Genomic DNA, 16,570 nt, shown 5'->3' on the forward strand with positions numbered 1-16,570 from the left:
AAAGGATGAGATTGAGACAAAGTGGTAGTCAGGTGGTAATATTCATGGACTGGTGGTGAAGGCAGTGCAGGATACCAGTAGTCTCACACAAGGCAGAGATGTGATGGAAGGATTCTCACTGGCAAACAACACTGTCGACTTTTACAAATCCAGACAGAATGTCGGCATTGGCCTGAACACTCTTTGGAGACAGCACTCCCTTTTCTTGTTTGTTTGTTTTTTTCTTAGTTCCTCATTTTGTAAATCTAACTCTTAGTCTAATAGGAGGCAGAAGTCAATCAAAACCTCCTTTTCGTCACATTAAAATGTAAGCATGGGTATGGGGTCAGGGAGGGCAAAGGAATCTCTGCCCAGCCACAGCCTCATCGTTCTGAGATTAATGGTGTCCTCTCTAATGGAGAAGTATGGAGAAGGGACAGGTTGAGAAGAGCACAAGCGCTGGTCTTCTTCTTCTTCCATAGATAAAATACTGGGGTTCTCCAGATCGTCAAAGATCTTCATTTTCAAATGTAAGAATTTATACGCATTCCAAACCTCAAGAGAAACCATTTGTGAGTTACAGATGTGAGTCCTGGACTTTATCCATTCCGCCATGACCCTTGTTTGTGGTGTGACTAGCTGTCTGCCTCTAGAGAACAATGTAGTTCTCAGAAATACAGACGCTCACGTGTGTCAGTAACATTTGACTTCACAGTGCCCTATTAAAAAGAAATACTTTAAAAATGCACATTTTCTTTTTAAAAGGAAATGCTTTATTTTAAAATCAAAACAAAACAAAGGAATACAGATGTGTAGAATCCAACAAAGAAAAAATGGAGAGCTTGTCCCCAGAGTAGTGACAGTTTGCATACAAAACGAGCCTGTGATGCTTCCTCTCCCCCAGCTCTGGGAATGCCTTCTATCCCCCCAAGCCTGAGACTTGTCCAAGTGTTCTAATAAGTGTAATAAACACACCCCACACGCACACAAGACCATCTCCCTCCTCCCCCATACCTGCTGTCTCCTTCCTCCCCCAGTACTTCCCACCACACCAAGATTTGCTATGATTCAGGAAAAGCTGCTTCTCCATTTCCAAAGAAGGAATTGGTGAAACCCACATAATCATAGCCGGCAAGATGGCTTTTGCCTCGTGGGTCCACATACTGCTGCATATGTGAGGCACAGAACTGCACTTGTTCTGGGGTTAGGGCCTGAAAAAAAGCAGAAAGAGATACAGCCATAGAGATTAAAAACAGCTGGCTCCTTGGGGCTGGCAACATGCCCCAAACCTTGGACCCAGGGGGCAGAGAGACGGGGGAGCAGCAGCCCACCCTGTTCCCATCACAGACCTTCTCAGAAGTCTGTAATTTCTAATGCGTACGTCCAGCTCATCTTCTCAACTTAGCCCTTACCTGAGGAGTCCCATCTCACTAGGACTACACACTTCATCCCATTCCCTAAATTTAGGTTATTCAAGAAGTGGGAAAAGAAATAGCCTTAAAAATTGAGTTTCAGATTTGGAATTGACCCTTACGGTCATTAGAGAATGACTTTAATTTTCAAGCTGGGACAACGCAAAATGAAATGGTGAGTGAAGCAAGTGGTAACTTATGTAGGACAATGTATGAGCAACAACAACAAAAAGATGTATGAGGGAGGGTAGTTGCCAACGGTGGGCCGCCAGGCCCAAGACAAGCTCAGTGACAGTGGTTGCAACAAGAATCTGACCTGCTTCATGTCCTCTTTGGTAATATAGGCCTTGCCTTCTGCCAGGGCTTGGAAAGCATTCTCGATTTCATCACTGGACTTGATGTTCTCGGACTCCTTGTCGATCAGGAATGAGGTGTAGTCCTCCAGGGAGACATAGCCCTTCCTGTGGGAGAAATGGGCTCCCCACTCTGAGACTGTGGGCTGCGACCTCTACTTTGACCCCACTCCTCATGCCCTTGCAGGAAAGTAAATGCCACTTCCCAAGCCCCAGCCTCCGTGCCCACATGAGCCCTCTGGCTGGACTCTCTACACAGTCTGGGAGTCTCCATCAGTACCCGTTCCCAGGCACTTCAAGTTTTTCAAGATTCTGTCATCTTTGGCGTTAGAAAGAATTCATCCTTAACAATGGTGGGATCTCTCCATGACTCTACTCCACCCCCACAGTCACACAACCCCACTCCTGTCAGTCGGCCTCCAAATCATGCAGGTCTCCTTATGACCTTACACACATGAAAGGATTCTTCTGTCAAGGCCCATTCTCAGAACAAGTAAGATTCATAGATCAAGCAGAAAATAGGGACTGAGGAAATGACAAAGGCTGTGCCTGAGTTGGAGTCAGTGCCATGGACTTCTGAGCTAATCCTGCAAGGCACCAAAACCTGCCCAACTCATGTAAGATAGTCTGTGTCTTCCTATTCTCATGATGAGTTGGTACGGTGTTTCATGGATCATTTTACTCTCTGTGCTTGTTCCTCCAAACCCCATCCCCTATGATGGTCTGGCCCTTGGTCTTCTTCTTACCTCCCCGGATCGACGACATCCAAGAACTTCTCAAACTTGGGCTCAGGTTCATCCTCCTCCACCATGGGCAGGTAGTAATTGAGCCCTCTCAAGCAGGACCGGAAATCTTTGTGGCTCAGGCGCCCGGTCAGATTCTCATCAAAATGTCTGAAGAACAAAAACATTTTATCAAGTTCAATAACGAACCAGGTTAGAATAGAAAAGAACAGTTCTTATTGGGTCCGCTGAGGTTTTAACTCATCACAGGTCATCAGAGAATGGAGTGGGGAGCTTGCCCCTGTTTCTGAATTATTTTTAACCCAGTGAATGGAGCAAAGACAGTAAAATGTTGAGCATGGGAGAAATGTATTTTCTGAAGTCCAGGAATCTCATTGAAAGCCATGACCTGAAGGTAACTAAGACCTCTAGGTTTTCATTTAAGATCCTACCACACCAACACTGAGGGGAAAAAATTACTTATTTGGAGATTCATTCTGAATGGGTTGGAAAATAAAGAACTGACCAACTATGAAGTTATACTCACTTATATGTTGTGCTAAACTCCTTTAGTGTCTCCTCACTCACACCTATGGTATCTCTGAAAGGAAAAACATGCATTAACCCAAGAAATAAAACAGAAAAGTAGCAAAAGATATGCCAAGTGGAACAGAGAGGGATGCTAGTGGGTATTAGGCTACTCGGTCATCTAATTCAGGGGGTAGCAAACTATAGCCTATGGGCCAAATCTAGTCTGCCACTTGCTTTTGTACGGTTTAGTGAGCTATGAATGTGTTTTACCTCTTTACATGGTTGGAAAAGATCAAAAGAGGAAGTGTTCCTTTAAATATAAAAATTGCATGAAATTCAAATTTCAGTGTCCATAAATAGAATTTTACTGAAACATGGACATGCTCATGAATTTGCGGGCCGTCAGTAGTCTGTTCTCTCTATGACAGTGAGGGAGTAGTCACAGCAGAGACCACAGGACTCACCACAGCTGGCACATTTATGATCAGTCAGTCTCTCTATAGGAAAAGCTCGCCAATCCCCAATCTAGACAGTAACGCTGCCATTAATACCAAGACCTAAAGCTGCTTTGATGTAATTAATTTATTTAGAAAAAACAACAACAACAACAACAACACGTGAATTCTGCTCTTCTGGCTCTACACCTTGAATATTTCTTGCATTCTAGACATTTGAGAGGGAATTTACAAAAGGGATGGTATCCTGAAGGGACTGCCTAAGATGGAGAAAGGACTCTGGGAACTGGGTGGTGAGTAGCTTCAGGGGGATGGGAACATGGTCTTCTGTTTTATAATAGACTCCCAAATAAAAAGAAATAGTCATTCTGTGGGACAAAAAAGAGACAAAGAGAATTTTGATGCTGGAGATAATACGTGTCCTATCTCTGAAGCAGCTCTTTCATCCAGCACCCTGATCTCTAGATCCTGGGGCTAAGTTCCAACACCTAATCCCACCCACACCCTGCAACCCCAGTCATGGGTCTGCAGTACTTGGCTTGGATCTGCTGTTCCAGGTTGTGCTGCATCCTCATCCCCAGCTGGTGGAGCTGGTCCCACTGCTGGGCCAGCCCGATGGTGCTGTACTTGATGTCCAGGACCAGTGCCTCCTCCAGGCTGTCTCCCAGATCCTCAATCTTGGTCAGCTGGCGCTTCATGGCCTGGATCTCCTTCTGCTTCCGCTAGAAAAGCCAAGAAGGAGAGACCAGTCATGCAGGGTACTGGCTTCAAACCAAGGGATGGTAGAGAAGAAGCTGATGAGCTTGAGTTTCCTCTAATTGTTTTCTTTTTCTTTCTTTCATTTTCTTTCTTTCTTTCTTTTTAAATTATTCTCAGAACTCTTCCTGTCCTCTGTGAAAAATGAACCATTCAGGAAATCCACTTATGCAATGGGGGAAGGTTAGGAGATGTGACCTCGGTCATTCTGGTCATGTGTAATATATAAATCTAAGGTTTAGTAGCTACATCTTCAGCAGAGAGGAGGTGTACTCCCAGGACACCTGCATGGCTGGCTCCCAGCGATCTGCGCCTCGAGTTATCTGCACTGGGGACTGGCTGAGCTCCAGCCGGCTCCCCTGCCACCACGTGGACAGACTTCCACAGGATGTACCTGTCCGCCAGGCACATCTGATGCCAACCGCCTGCATCCAGGCCATGCTTTCTCCTGAGCAGGGAAGGAGGGAACGGGTTCTGAGGATGAGGGAGGATGGAGATACTGAGTGTACTACATGGTGCAAAGGCTTGTGACCTTCCAGGGATCGGTCCTACCTGATGGCATCTTACTCTTCATTATTCAAGGCCTTTCATATGGGAGTAATTAGATTTAATTAATTAAATGTTCTCCTTGAGGTGGAGCAGAAATGAAAATAAGATTAAGAAACACTGTTCTAGCCCTTTGCTTCACTCAGCTGTTGAGAGACCATCTGGATTTAATTATATTATCAAGTGATTGTCAGTGATGACGGCTTCTGCACCTGTTTTCTTTCTTAATTATCACAGTGACTGACGCCCGTATTATGAACTCCATTATATAGACACAGAAGTAGAGGTTACTGAGGTAAACCGAAGGCTGTGCCCATGGAATGGCCGTGAGAGACACAAGCCGCTGGCAGTGCTGGGACTAGACCCTGAGGCCCTTGACCTTCTGCCTGGGGAGTTTACCTGAAAGTACTATGGGGGTTGCCTTTAAAGCGTTTCCCTTGCACTCCTCATAATTCTGGCCATATCTCAGCTAATAAGCAAATGTTACTTACTTTATTTGCTTCCAGCTGGGATTCCAGAGTTCCTGTTTCTTTGAGCAAAGACCTAGTTATGAACCAGAAGGAAATGTCGTTCATGATATCAGAAGTCAGTATTTCACCCAGACAGACCTATTCCAACACCTATGTTCCTCTACTTCTGTGTCTATTATATGGCTCCTCTGAAATGAATTTTCACACCAGATTTTCAGGAAACTGAACCGTTCTGCCAACTGGTTAGCTGCTAGATGGATGAGAAGAGAAGGAAGGTCTGCCCTTGTTCTTCCGTGTCTGCAAGAAGGCTTCCGTCCCTTCCTCATGGCTCTTACTCATAACATACCCTGAACCTAATGAGGTTAAGACGCCCCCTAGTGGGATGCAGACAGTCTGATACGCCGGGTTCTCCTCTTTCCACCCCACCCTTTCAGTCAGGCACCCTCTCGGTCTGATGGTGACGGTGGTGATGATGAAGATGCCTCGGCGCTAAGTCCTCCTTATTATTAGTTTCACAGAATAGAACAAAACAAACATAATAACATAAGATACTGACCCGTCCAGAAAATAAGCCCTGGGCATGGAGGTCCGGACAGGAATCAAATGAGAGAAAAGAGAAATCACACATTAACACAAATTACTTCAATGATCTTCTTTCCCTAGATTAATGAAATGTTCTAAATCTAATAGGAACCTGTTTTGCACTGCTCCCAGAGTCTCTCCATCTTGGAGGAACTCAGAGCCTCTGTGCAGCTGCTGTCTTAGGATGAAGAGCTCTGGTTTCAGGTGATGTGCTCAGTGCTGGGCACACGCTGCCAGGGGATGGATGAGGGACCAAACCAGAGGGAGAGGAGGATGAGCTGTGCTTCCTCTGCCTTCTGCCCCATGACTTTTAGCTGTGACACAGGTTTTCCTTTTGCCCACCATCTGGTTTTTCTTTGTTGGGTTCGTAGGAACAGTATATATCACAGGTTGTCTAAACCACCCCTTCAACTCTCAAAAGTCCCCATTTCTGACCCACCTACTGGATAGGGTCCACTAACTTTGACGTTTATTCCAATGTATTACAATCCTCCAAGTCTCTTCTTTTACAGGTCATTTGCCCCAGAACATGTGACAAATGCTATTTTCATGTAGAAGACATTCTGCCTCTAATAAAAGCAATTAGCATACAGTATCTCACTGATTCTCACCAGGGCTTCGTGATCAGGCAGCATGATAGCTTCACAGCAGGTGCTCTGCCCTTGGTCATGCCCATAAATACATACGTGACCTTGAGCGAGTCTATTTGTCTAGGGAACTTCTTACCACACTTGGAGGCAGAGGTAATCACATCTGCTCTATACAATTTTCAAGGTCGCAGGGAGAGTTAGGGAGGCCATGGGTATAGAAGCACTTTGTAAAGTGCAAACATAAGGGACTATGTTATTTCAGACTTAATCACAGGCAACAGGAATAAAAAATGAGAGTATCTAGGTGAGAATATGGACGTGTGGACAATGGGCAGTGGTATGACATTCTCGTTTCTTGGTTTTGCAAGGATTGCTTTAGAAAACCATCAGTTCCAGACTTGAGAAGCACTCACAGGATATGGTGAATTTAGGACTACGTAAGTGCTGTAGGACCCCCTCCCGCTCCCTTCAGCATGTATTTCATCCCCGTGGTGATGCAGGGGTCACTGTGTACCTGGTCTCCAAGATCCACTGAAGGAAGGCGCTGGCGTTCTGCTCAAACTCCTGACGCATCTCAAAGTTCTTGACCTGTCTCGCTTCTTCCCTTTGCAGCTCCTGCTCCCGTTCCTAAAACCCCGAATCACAAATAGTGGCCTGAACATTGAAGACCTTTCTTTGTAGTAAAATAGCTGGTTCCTCCCCCAGTCTAACACGTCTTCCGGAAGCATGAGCTACCTACGCGCTTGCATTTCCTCCCGCCCACCTCTCCTTGCAAAGGGTCAGGAAGCTCCCTTCACACCCCAAAGTGGTTTCAGGTGTCACTAAGACCAAGCCCAGTAACAAATAAGCTAGTAATAAAGGCAAATCGTCCTCTTCTCATTTTTTTTTTCTAGGTGAAATATTCATTTAAATGAACATAAACACAGCCCTAAAGGGAAAAGTAGCAACAAGCTGCTGCCCCCCCCAACCCCCACTTGTGGTCTCTCTCTGACAAATAAACAAAATCTTTAAAAAAAAATAAAATAAAATTGGTGGTAGTTTGGTGACATTTTTCTTTGTGAAACTTTTTAATGTTTTCCATAGTTTCTATGATGAATAATATTATACACATAAAAATTATACACAAATACATAAAAAAGGCACTTTGGATGTAGGTATAGAATAAGGTTGTGGGGAATCTATAGACTGTGAACTTATACATGAACCTCATGAACCTTCATACCCCATGTTTAGAGCCACCTCCTGGAGCCCGTGTTTGCTTCCTTGAATCACTGCTCAACGCCCAGAGGCATGAGAGTGTCTGAATGCTGGGGCGTAGGGTTGTACCCACCATGAGCATACTTCTGACATTTCCTTAGACAGTTTTATTCATGACTGCTGACCCAGCATCGTTATTAACTGTGTCCTTTCTTTCTCAAAAGATCCCTCCACAACTTGTATAATACATTAGGTTGTCATGCTCACCACCGTGAAAGACAGCCTCTGTTGTGTGCCATTACCTTGATGATATTAGACAGGTTCTTCCAGAACTTCTCTAGCACCTCCATCGTTAACCACGTGTAAGGGCTGGAGGGCACATTTAAGGCCTTAATCTGCTGGTCCAGCTCCAGCAGATTGTTGAAGTCAGATTGGGCCCCAGCCAAGGAGGCCAAGAAGGCCTCATGATCCTTCTGCAGCTGCCGGACTGCGTTCAGGGAGACACAGTGCACAGGCTCTGACAGGTCCTCCTCGGCATTCTCACACCAGTGGTTGAAAGCGGAAGCCTTTTGTGCAAATTCCATGAACAGCTCCTCAGCCTGCAGAGAAAAAGGTCATCTCCGTCTTTCCTGATAGAGGCCCTCAGCAAGAGAGAGGACAGAGGATTAACAAATAAAGACCATATTCAAATATTTTCAGGGTCAGCTCTCCAAGAGGACAGAACTGAAACCACCGAGGACATGAAATCAGTGGGCACATGGGTGCATCTGAGGCACCACCCAGGTCCTGGTCCCCTGATGTGAAACTAGTCAAGTCTTCGTCATCTACAAATAGAGAGGCGGAAGGACTCCTAGAGTTGTTATAGCACCAAGAGTCCAAACGAAGCAAGGTCCATTTCCAGTGATGAGATTTCATGGTTTCTTATTCTGAAGTGTGTGCCCTCATTCTTCCTGGCACATGGCAAACATGCAAAGGTAGGCATTAAATGAATGAATGGGTGAATCATTCAATCCGAGATCACTGATGGGCTAGGCCAGTCTCTCCCACTCTGCTTGCTTCTTCTTTCTCTCTTCTGAAGACAACGCCTCTCTGGTGTCTTTTTGTCTGTACCAAGTCCTTTTCTTGCTTTCTTTCTGAAGTTTATTCAGGGCTCAACCCAATTCCTACCCTCTAAACTGTACCCTTACCCCTATGTTACGTTCTGGAGTTATCCAGATGTTCTGAATGACTGAACTGTCTGAATTTCTGAACACGAGAAATAGTATGGATTGTTCCAAACAGTAGGTGACCAAAAATGGTTTTAGATTAAAATGTACCATAGACTTCGGGTCCGCAGTTTGTATTTCCCAAGAGATTTATCTAAGGCAAATGTGAAATGAGTTTTCATTCCCAAATATGGAGGTTAAGGAGGAGAAAATTGGTACAAATGGAAGAGGTATGTCAAAGGTGTTAGACCATTACATCTTACCCTGTACTCACTTCAGCACTCTCTTTGTAAAATGGGCCCATACAGAGATAGTTGATATGGCCCCTACATGGGAAAGACGCAAAAACCTATAAGGTACCTTGTATCACTTCCGTAATATTATGGATCATCTCTGTATTTTACGAAGATTCTATAAGCAGGAAATCAAATGACAAACCTCTTTGCAGAGATTGAAAGTTAAGCAAAAGAGAATAAAAATGTAAAACATCTTTCTATGTAGAACACACATATGTCTATAAAGTTGCCCACAAATTGATTTAGTTTTTCACTTAGGACTTATTTCTGTAGGTAACAAGCCCTTCAATAATTAGTTACGGGTCCAGACTGACTGATCTTTATCTGAGTGTTTGTTTCCTCATTCCCTTCCCCACCTACCCTGACTTACTGCCTGGTAGAAGACTTCTTATGGTCTGGGAATGCTCGGTAATTTCACTGAGCATCGTGACTTCCTTTTACTATTGGTTATTTTTTATGATCGACATCGAACCTTAGCAGCCACCACTAGAGAGAACATTGTCATCACATAAGCCTATAGAGAGCTTAGTGCCTTGCACTGCATTCTCAGGTCCATGATCTTTCTCAATAGTTGTAACACAGACCAGCAGGAGACAGTGGTAATACAATTATATTTCATAACTGGAGGAATCAAGGCTCAGAGATGCAAAGTGACATATACAAGGTTTCCCAGCTCAGGGCAACACAAGATGAGAACTCAAGTTTCCCTTGTTGAGTGCTCCTTTCATTTTGTTAGAGGACAATGTAAGGAAAACCTTGCCTCCTGCCTGCCAGCAGAGCTTTTCTGTATGCTAGGACCATCCACCTTTCTGTTCTTCTGCTACATGTGCCTGGCATCCATCTCAAGGCAGCTGGATAAGTGACAAATGGTCTAAAAAAAAAAAATCCCTGATTACTTCTTGTTCAATAACAATGCCTTCCTGATCCTTTCCATGCCCTCATTCAAATGTCTAGAGTTTCTCCAAACAGGAGTTCCAGTAGAATCCATTTCTGGAATCCATGACTAATATACAGATTACTGAGGCCTGATTGGGACTTTTTCTTTTCTTTACCTGCTGTAGGGGCAGCTGCTTCTCTAGCAACTTCTCTTTGTGGGCTGCAGAGGCTTCCAACAGCTGTTCCCAGCGCCTCAGCAGAGCATCATGGCGCTGCTCAATAGCTTTGGTCTGACTGTGCTGAGCAGCCACCAGTTGGTCCTTTAGGTCAGTTATCTCTGACAGTCTGTCTCGCTGGAAACTCTGCAGACTGGCATCCAGAGTGTCCTGGGAAAGACCCAAAGAAGAGCTGTGAACAGAGAAACAATGTAGGTTCCCAGGGACCATTCAAACCTGGGTTCCACCAGATGTTTATCATGGACCAGAGAAGGTCTAGGAAAGAATTAGAGAGAGGGCCAAGAAAAGGAAACATAACTTAGATACCTACATGAACATTTGTGGCTGGAGTTATGGCTAAGTTCTGGTGGATGGATGTTTTATAATCAGAGCTTAGGTTAGCTATATAATCAATAGTAAAGGAAGGTTGGAGCATGATATGATCTTCATTTTTGGAGTCCAAACTAAATGCTCCCCACAGCTCACATCCTTCCTCAGTCTCTTATATCCCTTGTTAGATTTTGTGTTCTGAGTAGTAGCGGTGCACTGCTAGAGATCTTGGAAGTATGCACATTAACAACAGATCCCTTAGAGAGGCCAGTTACACATTTAGTATGGTGTTGATATCAAAATCACAAAATTCTGGACACTACACTTCCAGCTTTAACAAGGTGGCTTATATTTAAATAATTCTCCCTTTGAGAACAACTTTAATTGTTGGATAAAAGTACAACACATCAGCTGTTTGAATGAGATCGGTACACAGCTCAGGTCACTAGACTTCAAGGAATCAAAACTCTAGGAAGGTGAAATAGTAGTAAAATCAGAGTAATATTCTCTGTCACCCTTCCCTGTGACACGTGAGCTGCACAGGTCAAGAGACTGAGGGAAAGCAGCTGCTCAGAGCTCTTGATAATCTCATGGGACTAAAAAGAGTTTCTGGGGAACCAGGTAGCCAGGATTGGAGCAGTGGTGGAAAAAATTTGGTTCGATATTCTGCCTGTTTCCCCCTCAAGGCATCTACGGGTTCCTAAACTCTATAGGATAGGAGTCCCAGAAGCCAAGCAGAAAACAGTCGCAAAGAGTCAAGGATGCTAAGTAGAGTCCTCAATGGCATCACAGCACTGAGCTGAGAACACAGAGGAGCAGCACCAATAAAAGGGATTTAATTGAACCTGTAAAAGGCCCTAGAAGTAAGAGCTACCTGAAAAGGTCAAGTCCTAAGAAAAAGCAAAAAGTCTCTCTCTATAGATAGATAGATAGATAGATAGATATCTTGAATCATTTCAGTCCCTGGCCAAAAAGTAGGGGGGGGGGGCAGGTGAGGGGGAGGGTACAAATGCTTTAAATCAAATTCACAAGTTACATGATTTTGAATGTAAATGGACTCACTATTCCAATAAAATGATCAAAGTAGATAAACAACACTCAACTCTGAAATTTTAGGAAGCACATATAAAATATGAAGACACTCCATGTTTCTGTGTTTACTGCAACACCATTCACATTAGCTACGATATGGAAACAATCTGTGTGTCCATCAACAAATAAACAGAAGAAGATGTGTTGTGTGTGTGTTTGTGTATGTGTGAAATGGAATATTATTCTGCCATGAGATGGGAGGAAATCCTGCCATTTGTGACAATTTGCATGAAACTTGAGAGAATATGTTAAATGAAACAAGTCAGACAGAGAAGCACAACTGCTATTGATATCACTCACCAGTGGAATCTAGAAAGGTCAAATGTAGAGAAACAGTAGGCTGGTGGTTGCCAAGGGTTGGAAAGAGGGGGAAATGAGGAGATATTGGTCAAAGAATACAAACTTTCAACTAAAAGAATCACTAATTCTGTGAATCTAATGTACAACATGATGATTACAGCTCAGAGTCTTGTATTATATACTTGAAACTTGGTAAGAGAATAGATCTGAAATGTTATCACAACAAAAAAGAAGTGGTAATTACATAATGGGATAGAGGTGTCAGCTAATGCTACAGTGGCAATCATTTTGCGGTGTATAAATGTATCAAACCAACAACAAAAATATAGGATATAAAGACATAAATGTAAAGAAATAAAAGAAAACAACCAAAGGATGGAAATTGATATATACTTCAGAAACAAAATAAAATAAAACAAACAAACAAACAAACAAACAAAAAACCCCTGGTACTCTAGTATGTGAAGAAGAAGACTTTAAATCAAGAAATGTTATTAGAGGGGCACCTGGGTGGCTCAGTGGGTTAAAGCCTCTGCCTTCGGCTCAGGTCATGATCCCAGGGTCCTGGGATAGAGACTCGCTTCCCTCCCCTCTCTGCCTGCCTCTCTGCCTACTTGTGATCTCTGTCTGTCAAATAAATAAATAAAATCTTTTAAAAATATTAAAGAAATGTTATTAGAAAGAATATTTCATAATTAAAAGTATCAATTCATTAAGATGCTTTATAATTTGAAATGTCAACACAACTTTGAAACTAGCTTCAAAATATATAAAAATAACAAAGTATTTAAACAACATGATTAACAACCAAAATCTGACAGGTAATATAAACCACTGTAAAACACACACATTATTTTCAACTATACATAGACTATTCACAAACAGGCCATTTGCTGGATGTAACTCAAGCTTCCAGAACAATATAGAATGTGTTTTTAAAATAAAATGGAATTAAGTTAGCATTATATGTCGAAAAAAGATGAGAAAATTCCCAAATGTTTGGAATTTCAGTGAAATAAACTGTGGAATAGTCAACGAGTTAAATAATTAATTAGTAACAACAGAAATATCTAATCTGAGTGATTATAGCAGAAGTAACATATGAAATTGTGAGGTGCAGCCAAAGCCCTGTTAGAGGGAAATTTATAACCTTACATCAAAATTCTAAAAAGGAGAAGGCCTACATATTTGATGTTCTAAATATTTACCTCAACAAATGTTTTTTAAAAATAAGTTAATCTCAAAGAAAGTAAAATAAAATGATAAAAATGTTAAAATATATTAATGGAAAATAATAAAAAGATATAACAAAGAAAAATTTTAAAAAATTGGTTATTTAATAAAAATCATGTACTCTTAGCAACAGCAAGACTGGTAGAAGGGAGAGGGAGAAAAAAACTGCAAGTTACCAATATTGGGAAAGGAAAATGTAACAATATCTCAGATCCTACAGACAAGAAATCCACAGACTTGGGGAACAGGATAATCCTAGTGTTTAACTTCCATGTATGTGGGCTATGGACATGCTTGGCACCTGCCCAGGAGCAGCCCTGTTCTCACCTGCTTTGCCAGGAGAGTGAGGGAGGCAGCGAGGTCTGTCCCATTGCCATTGGTCTTCAGACTTGCTTCCTTCTCAGCTAGAGAGCAAAGATGATTGATTAGAGGGGAAAGGTAGCTGCTCTTGAATCAGCCTTGGTAAGGAGAAAAGAAATATTTACTCTATGTCACAAGAGAGCCCCCTAACTCAGGAACTCAGGAGTGGATCATTTATTGGAAGATGGGAGTAGTAGGGGCTGATGGATGGGTTATTTGGACGTGTGCAACATAGAACTGACTGAACAGAGCTAGAGCCAAGGGAACTTCTGAGTATCTTGAAAAAAAAAAAAAGGAAAATTGCAGATTAAACACAAGTTGGGAGTAATCAAACACACTGCTTTTTTAAAGAATGTTTTGCCACGGCTCTACCCTTTTGAATATCACAGATGAAATCACCAATTTCCCGAAAATGTGTTTTCTGGAATTCTGTTCTGCAGTCAGAGATCAGCATGTTTTCTGAGGTGTGTGTATGCATACACAAGCACACAAACGTGAGTGTAATTATGTCCAGAAAGTGTAGGAGTCGGTGAGGAGGGAGTATCTCTCTTCCCATGGGAAGTGAAAACATCCCAGAACCTATCAGTGGAACCCACCAGCACTTCTCCTGCCCCTCACACATCATACCTATCCAGGCCTCCACCACGTCAGCCTTCCAGTTAAACTGCTGAAAGGCGTGATCGTCTTCCAGTTGCAACTTCCAAGCTTTTATGGCCATGGACAGAGAAGGGATCTTTTCTTTGAGAGACTCTATCTTGGCAGAAATCTTCTCCTTTTGCTGACTTTTCTCCTGGGACACCAAGGTGGAAGGGAGAAGGAGAGACAGATACATTGGGTGGACGTCCAGAGCTAAAAGTAGGAATTCTTTACTATGGTAAAAGAGGTGTCATTTCCCCCACTCCAAATACGTAACTACTCTCTCCCGGGTCTAATGCATTTATTTTATTTTTCATCCATGCCTCGGACGGTTATTTCCCCTCTAGCATTTCGGAGAGCTTCGAGTGTTTGTCTACCTGAGTGTGGCCTTCTTAGCTGGAATGCCCTCTGTCTAAGGTTCTTTATGTAGCACTTAATTAGTGAGGATTTGTAAAAACAAGCAATTAAACAAAAGAATGATTTTCAAGTCACAAGGAGGTTTCAGTCTGGTCCTCCTCCCTAGTGGCGTACAAAGAAACCTCTTTATATTTTTACGATACTCTATAACCAAATCGTGCCATGAGATCTTTATAAATGCCATGTTCTGCACACAGTGAGTAGGAGGGTCAACAAAGGACTTAAGGAAATCTGTAGGATATACTGATGAGAACTTAGAAAAAAGAATTTATTAAAAGAAGCAACTGAAGAGATAATTATTTGCTCAGAACAAAAACAAGGTAGCTAGGCAGAGAGTATTAAAATTTGATGTGTGAGTTTTAGCACTGCTCATGATTCTATATTTGAAGCAATCCCTTTTGGAAAATGAGCTTGGCCTGGAACCCCGAGTTGCTCACCTTATTCAAGATGTCTTCTCCTTGAGCACATATATCTTGCACTCGGGTCTCATGGACAGCAAAGTCATTTTCCAGGGTTTCGTGCTTCTTTAGCAAGCTCTACATAAACGAGTCCGTGAGAATCAATACTTCCAAGCCTGGACAATCTAACCCACCCCCATTCTGACTCCCACTGACGCTCCCCACAGGGACGACTGAGCTACAAGGGCAGAACAGGGGAGTGTCCACTTCTCCCATCGTGCCACTAAACACTTCTCCTGAAGCTCTTCACTTGCCAAAAGGGGAATCTTACCAGAAAAGAAAGAGATATTCTTTCTAACTTCTGTGTGAACTTCAGCTTTTCTGAACTTTGGAATGGAAGTGTGGGTCAAGGTAAAATGTAAGAATTCCACCATCTTGAAATTTATATAATTCCATGAAAAGTTGTATCTAACATAGATAATAAGTATCATCTTATACCTAGAACGGACCTAGGAGTGCCTGGTTGGCTCAGTGCCTACATAACCTGCCTTTGGCTCAGGTTATGATCCCAAGGTCCTGGGATGGAGTCCCACACCAGGCTCCCTGTCCAGTGGGGAGTCTGAGTTTCCCTCTTCCCACTGCTCATGCTCTCTCTCCTGCTCATTTGCTCTCTCCCTCTCCCTCTCTCTTTCTCTCAAATAAATAAATAAAATTTAAAAAAAAGAAAAAGAAAAACTGACCTAAAGGTAGCTAAAGAAACTCTGAGCTGTTTTGGCCCTCAGCATTAAACTTCTCTATGTCTACCTGCTGCTGGAAGGGTGGAGAATGGAGTTAGGACAAAGCCCAGGAACAGTGTGTCTCCTCCTTCTCAGTATTCTTCCGAGTGTTATGCAGGCAAGCCTGCTCTGCCCGCTGCTACTCCCATCCTGAAAGGCCTGGGCTGCCTCTGCTCCCTTTGCCTCGTCTTGTCACAAAGACACCTGTCCACTTTTCCTTCTACATCGCATACTAACCTGGGCCAAAGGAAGAAACAGATTTTGTGTGACTATCATACTTTTAACCACCACATTTTGAAAATAAAAGGATTTCTATTATATGGTGTTTTTAGGCATAAAATAAGATGGTTATTTCTTTAAATACGGCTACATGATCTTGTATGATTGTATTATATATCAACTTGATGCAGAAACCATACATAGAGACTGGACACATGATCCACTGTATAAAATAGACTGATTCAGCTAAGTTTTCACATACACATAATGCATCAAATAAAGTCTCTTCAATACCACCACCTTCTGTTTCCAGTGTCTTTTCTGTGCTTACCCTTGGACACCTCAGAAGCTCAGGTACCCCACATCAAACACAAATTTCCTTTAATTAAAATTGGATAGGTGTCCCTCTTTCAAACATATTCCTAGGTAGCCTCCTTAATATTGTGTTAAAAGTTGATAAAGCCAAAGCTTAAAACATATTTTAAATATATCTATTATGTGTCTCATGATTGCAATAAGTTGATCAGAAACCTCTTCTCTTCTCCTGACATGTTAAACAAAAGGAGAAGATGAGATCCCTGGAAAGAAATTGAAATTCAACAGCAGGTAAACAACTCTCTTTTC

General features: G+C 42.6%; 1 protein-coding gene across 1 annotated transcript in view; it reads right to left on the reverse strand.

The window, feature by feature from the left end:
• Positions 1-980: 980 nt before the first annotated feature.
• The window catches only part of SPTA1 (spectrin alpha, erythrocytic 1), a 63,809-nt gene continuing 48,219 nt past the window's right edge, over positions 981-16,570 (reverse strand). Inside the window, exons 40-52 of the mRNA XM_032845633.1 lie at positions 14,991-15,089; positions 14,128-14,290; positions 13,468-13,544; positions 10,147-10,356; positions 7,896-8,192; positions 6,911-7,023; positions 5,781-5,798; positions 5,246-5,297; positions 3,987-4,174; positions 3,014-3,067; positions 2,491-2,637; positions 1,708-1,852; positions 981-1,190 (exon numbers count right to left, since the gene is read on the reverse strand). Coding sequence (XP_032701524.1) covers positions 1,041-1,190; positions 1,708-1,852; positions 2,491-2,637; positions 3,014-3,067; positions 3,987-4,174; positions 5,246-5,297; positions 5,781-5,798; positions 6,911-7,023; positions 7,896-8,192; positions 10,147-10,356; positions 13,468-13,544; positions 14,128-14,290; positions 14,991-15,089 — 1,713 coding nt within the window. The 3' untranslated portion in view covers positions 981-1,040. The remainder of the gene's footprint in view (positions 1,191-1,707; positions 1,853-2,490; positions 2,638-3,013; positions 3,068-3,986; positions 4,175-5,245; positions 5,298-5,780; positions 5,799-6,910; positions 7,024-7,895; positions 8,193-10,146; positions 10,357-13,467; positions 13,545-14,127; positions 14,291-14,990; positions 15,090-16,570) is intronic.

This window comes from Lontra canadensis, unplaced genomic scaffold (genome assembly GCF_010015895.1).
Source record: "Lontra canadensis isolate GAN:19392208 unplaced genomic scaffold, GSC_riverotter_1.0 scaffold168, whole genome shotgun sequence".
NCBI classification, from domain to species: Eukaryota; Metazoa; Chordata; class Mammalia; order Carnivora; family Mustelidae; genus Lontra; species Lontra canadensis.